This window comes from Chelonoidis abingdonii, chromosome 5, assembly GCF_003597395.2.
Source record: "Chelonoidis abingdonii isolate Lonesome George chromosome 5, CheloAbing_2.0, whole genome shotgun sequence".
Taxonomy (NCBI): domain Eukaryota; kingdom Metazoa; phylum Chordata; order Testudines; family Testudinidae; genus Chelonoidis; species Chelonoidis abingdonii.
Window position 1 is genome coordinate 57,507,319 of NC_133773.1, and position 15,427 is coordinate 57,522,745.

The window sequence follows — 15,427 nt, forward strand, 5'->3', positions numbered from 1 at the left end:
GGGTAGCAGCTCTGGCTCCTAGGTGGAAGCACGTCAGGCAGCTCTGCATGCTGTTCTCGCCCACAGGCACCATCCCCGCAGCCCCACTGGCCGTAGTTCCTGGCCAATAGGAGTGTGGAGCCAGTGCTCACAGTGGGGGAAGAGTGTAGAGCCCCTTGGTCGCCCGCATAGGAGGCGGACCTGCTGGCGGCTTCCAGGGCGAGGGACTAGCCTCCCCTAGTGCAGCAGCACTGCCAATTGGACTTTGCTGACCGGAGCCGCCAGGGCCTTTTTGATCGGGTCAAAAACCAGACATTTGGTCACCCTAGCTGAGCCCCTCTGGGAGCACCCAGAGCAAGGACCAGAGATGGCACAGGGAAGCCGTCTGAATCCCATCTCTTCCTCGCTGGCAGCCAGTTTCCTGCTTGGTAGTAGGTGTCCAGGTCCTGCTCTGGCCCACACCACGCCCACAGAGGGGAGGCGATGGGAGAAGTCAGAGGGGAAGGAGCTGTGAGCAGAGTGGGGGCAAGGTGGTGCGGCTTGGAGCAGGTGTGGGAGGCGCAGGGGGAGTAGGAAAGGGGCCAGAAGTGACGCGTGGGGTGGTCACATGCCCCCCTCGTACAAGCATGTCATAGAGTCTAGACATTAACTACGCTCTTACAAGACTCAACCTTGTTTGAGCAGATCTGACCTACAGCGGACCTGCTCTGGTCTCCAGCTAGGAAAGGTCCGTACTTGGCTAGCCCGAGGCTGGCAGTGGCAGCAGGGCAGCTGCAGGGACAGATAACTGCCGCAGGGACTTGACAGTCGCGGCTAAAGAGTAGAGCACCCTTCAAACCCGAGCACTGGCGAGCAAACACCCACCCCCCCCGCCAACCGCGCGCTCGTTTTGTTGGGTGTTTTGGCTCTGCCGCCTGACCGTAGCGGAGCCGGAAGTAAGAGAGGGGGCGTTGATTGGTTGTGAGCGCTGCTCATCCCTCGCTTCGCTTGGGAACTGGCCGACTGAGTGGCCGCCAGCGAAAGGGCGCGGATAAGCGAGTGAGGTGGGTGCGCGGGAGCTCGGGACAGCAGGGGTGGCCGCCGCGCGCCCGGAGCGCTGTCCGCACGGGCTCCACGTGGTCAAGGCCGCCGCGCGCGCCTGACCGTAGCGGAGCCGGAAGTAAGAGAGGGGGCGTTGATTGGTTGTGAGCGCTGCTCATCCCTCGCTTCGCTTGGGAACTGGCCGACTGAGNGCTGGGGCGCGGCTCCGCTGCCCGTTGCTCCCTGCGTGCGCCGGGGCCCGCGCGCGGTCCGGGAGGAGGGTGGATCCCGCTGCCTGCCGCAGTGAAAGGCGCTTGCGGCTCCACGCCGGGCCCTGCCTAAAGACGGCCCGAGCAGCCGCTGGGGCTCGGAGAAAAATCGCCGCTTGGGGGTCGCGGCGGCTGCGAGCCCCTGGCTTTAAATAGGAACCCGGGGCTGCCCCGGGAGCGAAGTGGCGCTGATTGGGCAGCAGTTCTGCAGCTGAATTCAACGCCCCGAGCCTGCTACCGCCGCTTGTAGCCGTGTTGGGTTCAAGGGAGCTGCCCGCAGCGAGGGGTGTAGGGTCAGGCTAGGCGCACTCACAGCGAGGGGAGCTCCAGTAACTTAACAGGGAGGGTTGGACGCTAGCTCCATCCCGTCATAGCGTTTGTCTGTGCACACGCCGTTTGCGTCCCTTCGTTGTGAAGTACAGAAAGGATCTACCTCAGTGGTTTGAGCACTGGCCTGCTAAACCCAGGGTTGTGAGCTCAATCGGTGAGGGGGCCACTTAGGGATCTGGGGCAAAAATCTGTCTGGGGATTGGTCCTGCTCTGAGCACGGGGGTTGGACTAGATGATTTCCTGAGGTCCCTTCCAAACCTAATATTGTATGAATGTGCCAGTCTAAGTGGGGTGGAGCAGCCCACAAAGCAGGCTGGGTAGTAGAGCCTGCACAAGTCCATCACCACCCCATGGTCACCAGGGGCTGTTCTTCTCACCTGGGGTTCTATCATCCATTTCTGAGCTGTTGCAGTGTCAGCCTTGGGCTGGTATTTTTACATGTAGTCATTGTTTTTGATAGGTTGTTCCAGTTGCTGTGGGTTTTCTATGTGCTCACCTGTTACTAGATGAGTGACAATGTGTAAAGTCCCATTAAAATCTGCAGTACCGTTTCTGATCTGGAGTATCCTAAATGAGAGATGAAAAAGTAACCCAATACATGTGCTCATTCATCTAATGCAAAATTGTTGCCTAGGCACTATTCTGAAGAACTATTTAAGTCTCTTAATCAGTGAGGTCTCTACTGTTTCCCTTGGGATGCTTTTATGTAGTTTTATAATGTAAGTCAGCTTTGTTTGATCTTTATCTTATTCTTATTTACTTGTATATCACAGAGTGTGCTTGATGCTTTCCAATATACACACTTAAAGATTGTCCCTGAGCCACACAGAACTGAGTGATGTAGTTTTAAGGCAACCTATGTTTCAAGTGCAGACCAGCCTTAGACAGTTAAAATACATTGAATACATTCTTAATATTTTTCTTTGTATATTTTGCTATAGTTGATACACTGTGATGGTGTGTAATCACAACAGAAAGGGAAGTGGTTCATGAAACACTGTGCAGTCCACACTATACATAAGTTTGACACCCCTCCCCCAAATATAATACATAAGTGTTATCTTAAAGACCTAGGAATTAAAATTAAGGTGTTCAGCCTTCATCTTTGATCAATAAAGTCATTTTACACCATTGTCTCCAGTCAAGGTTCGGGGTTTACTAGTCCTACCCTTTTGCCTTGGAAGCTGAGAAGCAGTTTTACAGAGTTGCTAGTCTTGTCTCATTTAGAAGGTGAGGAGTAGAAAAGGGTTGTTAGAATTCACGGATACAAAAACCTAGCACAGATATAAGAATAGACTGGATAATATGTATTCTGACTACTGAAGAAGCATAATGACCCAGGGCAATTCATACTTTTAATTGACTACTGTGTTTAAAACGTGAAAGTGGTAAAAGTTTTGCTACGTAAGGCTCTCCAATGGTTAATATGGGTCATTGAAAATAGCATAGCAAGATGTTACATTGTGATAGGAGGACCTGTAATCTACATTTAGAAATCATGCTGAACCAGAATGAACGGCTGTCTTTTCTGATTACTTCTCTAAAAGTGATCAGATTGCTTATGGTGTTTATACAAGACAGCCAATTTGTATTTTTAGATTGTACGTTTTCGGGGACTTTCTTGCAGTGTAGTTTGTACAGTGCATAGCATAATGGGGCCCCAAATTCAGTTGGGATCTCTAGGTGCTAGTATAATACAAATAACAACAGTAATGTGGGAGTGTTCCTGAGTAGAATTTCCAGTGTAAACTTACATAATATTTTTAATGAGTTCTAAAACTTGATTGTTGAAGTCACATCATACTGAAAATTAGCAGTGAACTTAATGTCAGCAGGTAGAATAACATGCTGATAGACCTAAAATTGTGGTCTTTCTTCTAATAAAAGATATATACATACATTTGCAGACACACCATCCTGATTTTACTATTGTGCCCATTGCAGTAACCTTAAATCCATTAAGAAAAGCTTCTGTGCATCCAGGACTCTGACATACTACCTTTGCATTCCCTCTTCCTTCTTGCTCCCCAGTCTGTGGAAGTCTTTATATTGGAAAAACTAGTACACTAAACCTGAGCCTTTTTGGAGGGAGCTAGGTGGTTCATGTAAGCTATGTGTGATGCCAGACATTAGTTTTAGAAACTACTTTTGCTTTTATTTATTTATTTATTTAAAAGTAAAAGTCAGTAAAGAGTATAGTTATGTTCAGATACTTCTTTGGTCTTTTGCATTAAAACTTCTTTAAAATGTTTCTTCCGTTTTTAGTTTTGTTAAAATATGTTTAGTAGTTTTATTTGCTGCAGTTAGCTTTGTTATCTAAAAGTGAAACTTTGGAGATGAGTTGATAATACAGATCAGTTCTTAGTACCGTATATACTCAATCATAAGCTGGTTCATTTAGAAGCTGACCCCACCTGCCCCAAAGATGGATAAGTAAAAATGGAAATTTATGACCCATTCAGACGCTGACCCTATAATTCAGGGGTCGGCAAACTTTGTCTCCCGGGTCATCAGGATAAGCCTCTGGCGGGCCAGGACGGTTTGTTTACCTCAAATGTCTGCAGGCACAGAGGTAAACAAGTAAACCAAGTGGCCCGGCCTACCAGCAGCTTACCCTGACGGTCCGGGACAGCAACTAGTGGGGAAGTTTTTTTGGGGGTGGGAAGAGAAGCTGGGGGTTAGAAGAGTAACTCCTGTGACCACCCCCCACATGACCCCACCCCTAGCCTGGGACCCCCACACTCTCCCCATCCCATCCCTTCCCACCTTAGCTGGGGTGGGCCAGGTGAGGATGTCTCTGGCCTGGCCGGAGTTGCCCCTGCAGGCTGGGCTGGGCGGCGCAGATGCAGCCTGCCAGCCCCGGAGCTGCAGCTGGGGGAAGAGCAGCGTGGCCACAAGCGGAGAGACGCTGGCCCTGCCTCTTCCCTTCTGACTCTGCTGGCTGTGCTGCCTTTCCTTGCTCCCTCTGTTGGGGGGAGGGGCTGTGTCCCACCTCTCCCTCTCTATACCCGTTCATAAGCCAACCCCCCTTCTCTGATGCTTCCCTTTTTTACTAAAAAATTTGGCTTACAAACGAGTATATACCGTATGTTTTTAACTGAATCTAAAGCATGCACGGTAAATACTCATGTACTGATTATTTCCATATGTTGTGTGCATGATGTAACTTCATTGAGTTTGAGAGAGTGACTTCAACCAAATTATTTTTGATTTTCATTAGTGTAACTAAGATCAGAATCATTCTCAGAATTTTACTTTTAACACAATCTCCTTGCTCTTTCCATTTTAACATAGCAGTCTGCATATAACTGTATTTTTTTTTTTTTTTAGATATGAAACACATTAACTATTCTTGATTCCATAATTCGAGTAAAGCTGCTTTAACAAAAGGTGTTATGGAAAATAAAAGCCTTTGCTGGCTACACTGGAAGTTTGCAAGAAGCACAGCATGGTGAACAGATGTTCAACAGAAAAACATATGAAGATTCTTATTAAGAATTTCAGAAACTGCAAAAAAGTTAAATAGAATGTTTCATGCTATGGCTGTGGAACTGCAGTTTTAAGTCTGTCCTCTTTTTCTGCAGATTTCATTTTTATCCACTTTGATATTTTTTCCCTACTGAACACTTTGAGAGCCACAAGACTGCCTTAGTTGAATATATGTTTTCAGATCAGCATTTGAGTTATTTATCTAAACATTTTTTTCTCTCCCAGACCACCAGGACCATCACAATGAGTCTACGGAAGCAAACCCCTAGTGACTTCTTAAAACAAATTATAGGAAGGCCTGTTGTTGTAAAGTTAAATTCTGGAGTTGATTATCGAGGTAAGTTCTCCCCACTCTCTCCCATAATGAATAATATCTACATTCTCACTGTTTGGGGGAGGAAGGGACAAATACAATGCTTAACTTTAAAACAATGACTGTCCCATAACTAATAAAAGCAAGAGAACTTTGCAGGAATGTTGATTTCTTGGTACCTCTATTTTCTTTCTGTGGCTGTGTTAGTATGGTGGCTTGCATATAACAGGAATTATTGCTATAGTAATAGTAGCTTGAGTTAGATTCTCAAGTTTGCGTTATGACTGGTGTGCAGCTCCTGTATCCTGTGGCCCCAGAGTGACATATTTATTTTAGTGATTTACCTAAGCCCCAGAGAGAATTTTGGTTGGGAATCTTGAACTGGGGATCCCAATTAGTAGTGCAGTGATCTGAAGTGTTAGAATAGCCAATTTTAGATTTGGAAAAGAGTAGCAATGTTAAATAAAAATAAATAATTCTGGATAAATTGCTGATGGAAAAAAACACTTGGTTTTTTGATTAAAACAATTTGTCTAGGTCAGTAGTCTTGAAAGAAGCAGTGTAGGCTCCCAGCACAGAAATTTTGAATCCTCTTGATTTATGCATATATTTAACTGTTGGATTGAGGCTTCAGAGTGGGATTTTTTAAAAGAACCTAAGTAATGTAGCAGCAAAAGTTCCAGTGGCTCTAAATGAGATTCTTGCTCTAACATCACTTACATGCTTTTGAAAATCCAAGTTAGTCATGGGCCTATCCTCTCATAGGATTATCAAGGAGAAGCTTCTCTTACAGGTCTAGTGTCCCAGCATGACTTTTATGAGAACAGGTCTGTTGGCTCTGTGTTCTTTTTTTTTTTTTTTTTTTTTTAGCTGTGGTCATCAGAGGTTTATACCTCGCTGCTTGCTTTCAATGAGGAAGAGGAGACTGGCTGGGACATAGAAAACACTGTCTAATTTGAAACTATACATTTCAGTTCCTCCCCCCCCCCCCCGAAAAAAAAAAAGAAAAAGGTATTTTACTGAGTGCTTCAAATATATACATTTTATAGGCCCGATACTGATCACACCAGTTTTTACATGGCTATAACTCAGCTGACTTCACTTTACGCTGTTTGAGAGAATAGCGCATGTGTTGTGGTGAGGAAAATTTACTTGGAGATTTATTATAGTGCATGAAACTAATGTAAGCTGCATTCGTGAAATTCCTTAAAACATTTTGAAAAACTTTTTGTTCAAAAAGGATTCCAGACTCTCATTACAAATTTGTCAACAAATGTATCTATTTCTGTTTCTAGGCCATGTTGCTAATTGTACTTTTTTGACAAATATCACCTAATGAAGGTATGACTGTATAATTGCAAAATGTCTCAATTCTGTATGACTGTATAATTGTAAAATGTCTCAATTCTGTGCCAAGTGAATGCCACATTTAAGGGAAGAGGCCATGAAAAAGCACAAACCATATTTGGTAAATTACTATGTGTGACTTGCTTGTGTATATACACATTTAAAATGTAAATAGGAGGTTGGGTAACAATAACATTTTATGCAAGGCCTGTTAGTAGAGTGGAAAAATACAAGGGGGAAGAAGAGAGAATGAAATAAACATGAACCCACGCTGGGAACAAAAAAGGCTGTGAAAACACTGCCATTTAAGGCATACTGAGTGATATTTTTAAAAGGTATGCAGTCAACTTTAGTCTCACTTGTCTGAAATTATTTTTTACCTACTATTGTTAAAAGTAATTCCCGAGATTACTATAACAGAGATCAAAGAGGGGAGGGGAATCTTTCATTTTGTTTATTTTGTGCAATTAACAGCACTGTGTGTAGTCAGTCAGTTTCTCCTATTTGTGTGGAAAGAGAAGAAAGAAAAACACTTGTAGGAAAATGTGATCCTAAGACTATAAAAGTTGGCAAGAGAGTTCAAATTCCCAGTTATTTAATGGAAGATTTTACAGTAACACTGCTGAGATGTGAGGATGTGTGCTAGACAAGAGTCCAATTGGATTGTTTTTTCCACATTGCTGTTCTTTAATTCAGACAGTTATGCAGTTAAATTATAATAATTATTTAGAACCCAAAAAGTACCAGATGTTTTCCGATCCCAGAGGAAAGCTTTGTCCCAACCCTAAAGAATACAGTCTAAGGTGACAAAAATGATGAGTAGTAGGGGAAGGAATACAACATGCAAACAGGCCAGTGTGACAGGGCACACATCTTACTAGTTGCAAGTTTAGTCTGTTTAACCAAAAAAAAATAAAAATTGTTCTTCAAACTATCCCAAAGCTTCAGTTCTAGTGTCCCTAGCACCTGTTCCTCCCAACATTGAACCCCTTCCCTCTACATAAATGAACAATTTGTTCATTAACTAAGCAGAATAAGTAAGTAGATGGCTAAGATCCTAATTCTGCCTTGAGTTCCATGCTGGTGGAGCTCTTTTGAAGGAACAGGGATTCATGGGTGTCACAAAAGAAGCAGGTCTTGAGGAGAGATTTAAGGGACTTAGTGGACCAGCTCAGAAAGTGAATTCTGTATATAGAGTGCAGTGCAGAAGAAGACTAAGAGAAAAATGGGAAAAGGAGAGACATTTTTAAAAGCAACTTTGCTTTTGTATTCATTTGTTTAAAGTCAAGAAAATAAAATAGTAAAGGGCAGGGAATTTTTCTTTGTGATCAGTAACTAAACTGTATAACTATCTTGGAAAACTGAAGCCTGTGGCATGTTTAAAAATGTGTTCGTTTTAAAATGTTGCAAGCTTAGTTATATTGAAATAAAAATATATAGTATTTTTAAAAAGTAAATGTCAGGTACTACAATTTTAGCTGAGTTGTGTTTAAGAAAAATGTTGAAGTTTATTGAAATGTGTAATTTATAGGATGAAGATAACAGCTGCCAGTCAAAGAAGTTTTTTCTTTAAAGATATTGTAGATCAAAATTGTTGTAAAATGTGGCATGTTATGGGGCACACTGCTATCCTATATTAAGGTGATCACTTTATGGATATTGAAGTTATTTAGAACTATTTAAACTAATGGATTAAGAGAGCTGTCTGAAGTGATCTCTGGACCGTTAATTTTGATTTTCAATAAGATTTGGATCACTGGGGAAGTTCCAGGAGACTGGAAGAAAGCTAATGTTTCGCCATTTTTAAAAAGGTGATTGGGATGACCTGGGTAATCATAGGCCTGTCAGCCTGACATCAGTCTCAGCCAAGATAATGGAGTGGCTGATACAGGGCTCGGTTAATAAAAAACAAATTAACAGAAAGAGTGTAATTAATGCAAATTAACATGGGTTTATGGAAAATTGATCCTATCAAACTAATTTATTTTTTTGATGAGATTACAAGTTTGGTTGATAAAGGTAGTAGTGTTGACATAATGTACTTAGACTTCTGTTAGGCATCAGACTTGGTACCACGTGACATTTTGTTTTAAAAAAACTAGAATGATATAAAATTAACGTGGCACACATTAAATGGATTAAAAACTAGCTCAATGATGGGTCTCAGAATGCAACTGTAGATGAGGTATCATCATGTGGGTGTTTTTTCAGTTGGATCCTGCAGGGATCAGTTCTTGGCCCTACGCTATTTACCATCTTGATCAGTGACTTGGAAGGAAACATAAAATTATCACTGATAAAATTGCAGATGACACAAGAAGTGGGGGAACAGTAAATCATGAAGAGGACAGGTTACTGAGTCGGAGCGATCTAGATCACTTGGTAAACTAAGCGTAAGCAGACAGTGTGTTTTAATACAGATAAATATAGATGTATACATCTGGTAATAAAGAATGTAGGCCATACTTACAGATGGAGGACTCGGTCATATGAAGCATTGACTCTGAAAAAGATTTGAGGTTATAGTGGATAATCAGCTGAACATGAACTCCGACTGTGGACAGAAGAGCTAGTATGATCCTAGGACACGTAAGCACGGGAATCTTGAGTAAGAGATTATTTTACATCTGTATTTAGAACTGGTGTGTAGTTCTGATGCCCACAATTCAAGAAGGATGGTGATAAATGGGAGGGGACAAAGAGCCAGGAGAATGATTAAAGGATTAGAAAACATGCCGTATAATGATAAACTCAAAGAGCTCAATCTGTTTATCATGGCAAAGAGAAGGGTTAAGGGATGATTTGATTCCAGTCTATAAGAACCTGCATGGGGAGCCAATGATGGGCTTTTCAATCCAGCAGAGAAAGGTATAACATGATCCAGTGGCTAGAAGTTGAAATTGGACAAATTCAGACTGGAAATAAGGTGTAAATTTTCAATGGGGAGAGCAATTAACCTTTGGAACAATTTACTAAGGGTCATGGTGGAGTCTCTGTCACTGACAGTTTTTAAATGAAGATTGGATGTTCTAAAAGATCTGCTCCAGGAATTATTTTGGGAAGGTTCTATAGCCTGTGCAATACAAGAGGTCAGACTAGATGGTCACAAATGGTCCCTTCTGGCCTTAGAATCTGTGAATGTTGGCACAAGAACAAATGGCTATAAACTGGCTGTGAACAAATACAGGCTGGAAATTAGAAGGAGGTTTGTAACTATCACAGGAGTGAGGTTCTGAATCAACCTCCCATATGAGTTGTGGGGACAAATGACTTAATGAGTTTTAAGAAAGAGCTGGACAAATTTATGAGTGTGATCGTATGACAGGGTTGCTTGTGATGATTGGGGGTAGGACCGAAGAGCGCTGAGGCTCATTTCCAGTTTGTTTTATGTTCCTAAAAGCTCATGCTTCAGGATTTCAGCCAGCCACCTGCAGGAGTCAGGAAGGGATTCATACCCCTACAAAGCGCATATCTTGTTTTGTTGTTGTTTTTCAGTCTCCTTTCTCTGAAGCATTAGAGATGGGCATGGCTGGAAATGGGACATTGGACAAGGGGGACCAGGGCTCTGAGATGGCACTGAGCATGCTCGCTCTCTGGTCCTTGGCTGAGTGGTTTTTGCTTACCTGCTCAGGATCTAACTGATCACTATTTGAGGGGTCGTGAAGGGCTCTGGTGGATCTCAGTCCCTTTTGTTCTTTGCCTGTGGCACGTAATAATCTAGTCTCCTGTGGTATATAATACTTTCATCTAATTTCAGTTTAGTGCCAGTGCTGGGGAATGTTGGTGGCCTGTGATATACAGGAGATCAGACTAGATGATCTGGTCATTCCTTCTGGCCTTAAACACCATGACTCTATGGTGTCCCTGACATTTCATTTAGATAAAAAAACTCAACCTCTTTTATATAGACTTTCCATTCATTTTTCTAGCTAAATTCAGTGTGCCCAGTTCCCTTCTAATACATGAGGCTCTTCTGTAGAATATTAAGGGCCACTCATCTCTTGCTAATACATAAATGAATTGCACTATTTTCAACTTTCCAAGCAGAAGCCATTGATTTTAGTGACAAAGGTCTGTTTTATCACAAGCAGCTTTTTTCATTTACAGAGCGATTGATGAAGATTTAATCACTATCTGATGGATGATGAGGCTATGGTGACAATTTTTCATTGTACCATTGTTGATCTGCTTTCTAATTGGCTTAGAGTAGACTGTATGCTTCAGTTAATCAGAGCAGTTTATCTGGAAAGAGAGGTTTGAGTTGTATTTGAAGAATAAAAGACTGTCAAATTTATGTTTACCCTGATTTTTGAAATCTAATCTGTTTTGTTTTACATTTTTTAAAACTTGTTAAATATCTTCAGGTGTCCTGGCTTGCCTGGATGGGTATATGAACATAGCTCTGGAGCAGACAGAAGAATATGTTAATGGTCAATTAAAGAACAAATATGGGGATGCATTTATCCGAGGAAATAATGGTAACTCTCCCTCCTTGCAATACTCTTGATTAGGAGATTGGTTTTGGCATGGAATTTTGAATTTGAGGCATGTATGAAAACAAAATTAAGTGACTGCCTGTCTCCAGCCACATCCATTTCAAACTTTTTACTCTTGCTAGAGGCCTTACATAATCTTTCTTTTACCAACCATCTGTGTTCTCATTTCCTCCTGCTGCGCTATTCTGGTCCTATGCTCTTCCTTATTGATCCCTGTGACTCCTTCCCCTCTCCCTGTCTTTTAACAAGTACCCTCTCTTTTCTATCCCTCCTTCTAACCCACCCATCACAGGACACTTTCTTTCCTTAGTCAGCCAACCAATAACGTTCACCAGAACTGTCTTGTCTATCTAGCTGTCCCGTGCTTCACAGAGCTTATCACATCCTGCTTTGTAAAGCAGTGTGTACATTTATAGGGTTCTGTGGATACTGATAGCGCTGTAATACACTCACAGTTTGATTGTCCAAAACTGAATGTTGACTAACTTAACTGTCTGATGCAGTTTATTAATATTTAAGACTGTGCTTACAGGTGAAGATTTTACTCTCATTAAGAAGACAGCAATAATTAAACTGACCCATGACACATTATAATGAGACTTTCCAAGGCTCAGCTACCATGGAAATAGGCGGAGTATAAGCAACTAGACCAGGGGTAGGCAACCTGTGGCATGCGTGCCAAAGGTGGCATGTGAGCTGATTTTCAGTGGCACTCACACTGCCCAGGTCCTGGCCACCAGTCTCAGGGGGCTCTACATTTTAATTTAATTTTAAATGAAGCTTCTTAAACATTTTAAAAACTTTGTTTACTTTACATACAACAATAGTTTAGTTATATATTATAGACTTATAGAAAGAGACCTTCTAAAAATGTTAACATGTATTACTGGCATGCAAAACCTTAAATTAGAGTGAATAAATGAAGACTCGGCACACCACTTCTGAAAGGTTGCCATCCCCGAACTAGACAGATAAGTTTTAGTGTGGTTCAAAGACACACATCCACCCGATAAAATAGCCTATCTTTAACTGTATTGAGGGATAATGGTAGTGTAACCCAATTCCTTAAGATGGAGGTATTTGTAATATAGGCATACCTTTCAGCCTGGTAGCAGGAAATGCCAGGAAGAGAGGTTGGGAGCTGGCTGTAGGCAAAGATTCAAGAATGAACAGGGGGCAGAGGTCACACGTGCAGAGGAATCCGTGTAGAGAAGAGAAGTGAAGGCACAGGAATGGATGAAGTCACCCAGGAGCAGAATATAAAGAGGAAAAAAAGGAGAGGGCCAGGAGCTGAACTCTGTGGACATCCACAGGCAAGGACAGAGAGAGGAAAACAAGAGGAGCACAGAGCCCATGCGAAAGAGAGAAATTAGACAGACTTTGTCTCAACAGGAGGATGAGAATAGAGAAGTCACCTTCAGGTTGGCCAGACATCTCTTACAGAATTTGGATAGGTGAGATTGAAGTTAGGGAAGCAAATATGGTCAAGGGGTTTTTGCCTCCATCTCACCTTCCCCCCTCCCCCCCCCCTTTTTTTTAAAGATTTGGAAATAAGAGCATGTTTTAAAGGCTGAGGGAAGAAGCTGGATGGTGGCAAGGTTGCGAGATGTCTTACCCCACTTCTCATTATGGGGTGGGCTATAATAGACTCTAGAAAACAGGTTAAGCTGAGAAGTGATACCCCTCAGTTTGAGAGCATAGTTAATTCTGAAATATTTCACACTCTGGGCACCCAAGATGCAAGTATCATGGCTTCCTCCTCCTTTCCCTCTGCCCCCAAAGGAAACCCTTTGCTAAACACTTAAAAGGTTTCCTGCATCACAAGACACCGTGGTACTGGCCCAGTAAGTGAAATGTACAGACTCTTTCATAGGCTACAGTGACCTTTGGCATAAGCGAGGATCCTGAACCTTTTGTTGTCAGATCAAGACTGTTATTTCTAACACCCTTAATCTACGCATCCTGTTGGACTCTCTTCGGCATCACAGAAGGCAGTTCCAGTGAAATTGGTTTTAGGAACAGTCACACTATAGAATCCATCTGTACATCCTCTATCTGTTATGATGCACAATTTGATGAAGTAATATATTAAACTAAGAGTTCTACAAGAAAAACTGGAATAGAAACTACATATTAACGGAATCAAACTACATATATTGCTTTTGGAACTTCAACTTTTACATTTCCTGATTTCTTGATTTAATTGCTAGGGTAAACATGGCACCTTATGTACTGGAATTCTTTAACATGTTTCACTTTTTCCTTTTTACAGTTCTGTATATAAGCACACAGAAGAGGAGGATGTGAAGATGCCTGAAGAGAGAGGTTTTGTACTGCTGCATTTTTTCCTAAATGATGAGAACTGTTTGATTTGTAGTTAGTAATTCTTGGTTGAACAATATAGCTGTTTAAATATTTCTGTTGTTTGCTGTAAAGCTGGCGTTATTGTAGTGACTATGGAGAGAAGAGTTTTGTGTTTTTTTAATTCCAGACTACCAGAACACAATTGTAAACTTTTCTGAATACTTCAGTTGTGAAAAAGTGCTTTGTTACACTGTGCAGAATTAAATAAAAAATGGAAAAGTATGTGATGTATGTATTGCTACAAGATAAATTTGAAGCAATATTTGGTTTGGTTACTTCTGGTACTTCCAGGAATGCAGAGTGGAAAACAAGGGTTTTGAGAATAACCCCACACTGGAACTTTATAGTGTTGGCCAGGTGATAATTGTCACTCCCCTCCCTCAGCTATACAGATATCTTGTTGAAAATAATGTGGCCCACTTTGGGGAAAATGTAGGGCCTGTTTTAAATGCTGGACTATACTAATAGTCAACAGGGTAAGAAGTTCAACTGCTAACTGGCAAAACTGGCCAAAACCCCTTGAATTATCAATTTGAATAGGGAATGTAACAGCGATACTTCAACAATGGGGGCAGGGAAAGAATTGAATGAAATGGAAGAAAAGCCCAAGGGATTAACACTGTGGCAGCTATAGAAGTCAGTCACACAAGTGAACAGCTCTTTAGTTGGTATGCCAACAGAGCCAGTAGGTCACTTCAGATCCTAGCAACTTTCTTTCCTCCAGATTGCAGTTACTTTGTTTTCTTTCCTTCTTTCTCTTCTCCCCACCAACACAATATGAAGCTTTTAAAAAGTTAAAATTGCTTTTATTTTAAAATATATCTAAAGCTCTTTTCAAACTCCTCATCAGGTGAGGCTGTTAGTCTCAGTGGTGTGTACTTAAACACATTGTGTCCTGTTCATACTTTTTCATTATTCCCACCACCTTCTTATACCACACACTCCCTTGCATTCTTCAACTAGGCACTAGCCAGCAGTGTGAACAAATAGATATCAAGCTCTCAGCATGTAGCAAGTCAGCAGGATGGGGAGAGAGAGAGAGGGGAATTGCTGCACAAGCAGTGAAGTAAAAAACTGTGCATGTATCCCACAGCACCTTTAAGAGATTAAGTCAAAGCTCAGTGAGTAAACTCAGCTAGGTTCTGGATGGCTACTTAGTAGCTTATAAAATACTTTTCTCTAATTTCTGCTTGACTGCAATAAAAAATAGCTTTAGGGTACCCATGAAGCTAAATCAGAGTGGGAAACTGCACTAATACCAGTACTTTATGCTTTCCTGTTGCTCAGTGCAAGGTTACAACTTTGGGTAATGTACCTCATGCTGAGGTTGTTTAACCAATTTGTTAATGAGTTTTCTGAAACCTTGTTTTATTCTCTGAGCAGTTTATGCTGTCTTCAGGAAAAACAAATACTTCTGAGTTGTGGATGAATGAGCACCAAACAATTGTGTGAATATTACATTGGCCCATTCTCCCCAAATACCAACAGGTTCTCAATGTCAGTAGGCAATGGTAACATTTCAGTAATCCAGGGGAGGAAAATGCATAGTGTGTGTCTTTTTTTTTTTTTTTTTTTAGATGAGGGAATAATTCCAAACAATCATTTTGCAATTAATAGTTAACCTTTCTACATTAAACGTTGTGAAGAACTCCTCAGAACATACAGAGATACTGCATTATAATATGCTTCAGTAATTTGTAATTTTTTGACAAGGGTCTAGCATGTAAGAAGAGATCACCAATGTACTCTTCTATAAATGACTTCTTTTAAGAAGAAAATGGATGTGCCTCCAAGTGGAGCATGTAGTTTCTCATTAGTTT

At 41.6% G+C, this 15,427-nt stretch overlaps 1 protein-coding gene across 2 annotated transcripts; it reads left to right on the forward strand.

Moving 5' to 3' along the window:
• Positions 1 to 919: 919 nt before the first annotated feature.
• Positions 920 to 13,829, forward strand: LSM6 (LSM6 homolog, U6 small nuclear RNA and mRNA degradation associated). Of its 2 annotated transcripts, none has more exons than XM_032764887.2 (4): positions 920 to 1,022; positions 5,313 to 5,424; positions 11,112 to 11,225; positions 13,516 to 13,829. In XM_032764887.2, the coding sequence occupies exons 2-4, from the start codon at positions 5,331 to 5,333 to the stop codon at positions 13,548 to 13,550; spliced, it is 243 nt and encodes an 80-aa protein (XP_032620778.1). In that variant the 5' UTR covers positions 920 to 1,022; positions 5,313 to 5,330; the 3' UTR covers positions 13,551 to 13,829. The 2 variants fall into 2 exon arrangements, with proteins under 2 accessions (XP_032620778.1, XP_032620779.1); XM_032764888.2 differs by lacking the exon at positions 920 to 1,022 and adding an exon at positions 3,629 to 3,703.
• The last annotated feature ends 1,598 nt before the right edge of the window (positions 13,830 to 15,427 follow it).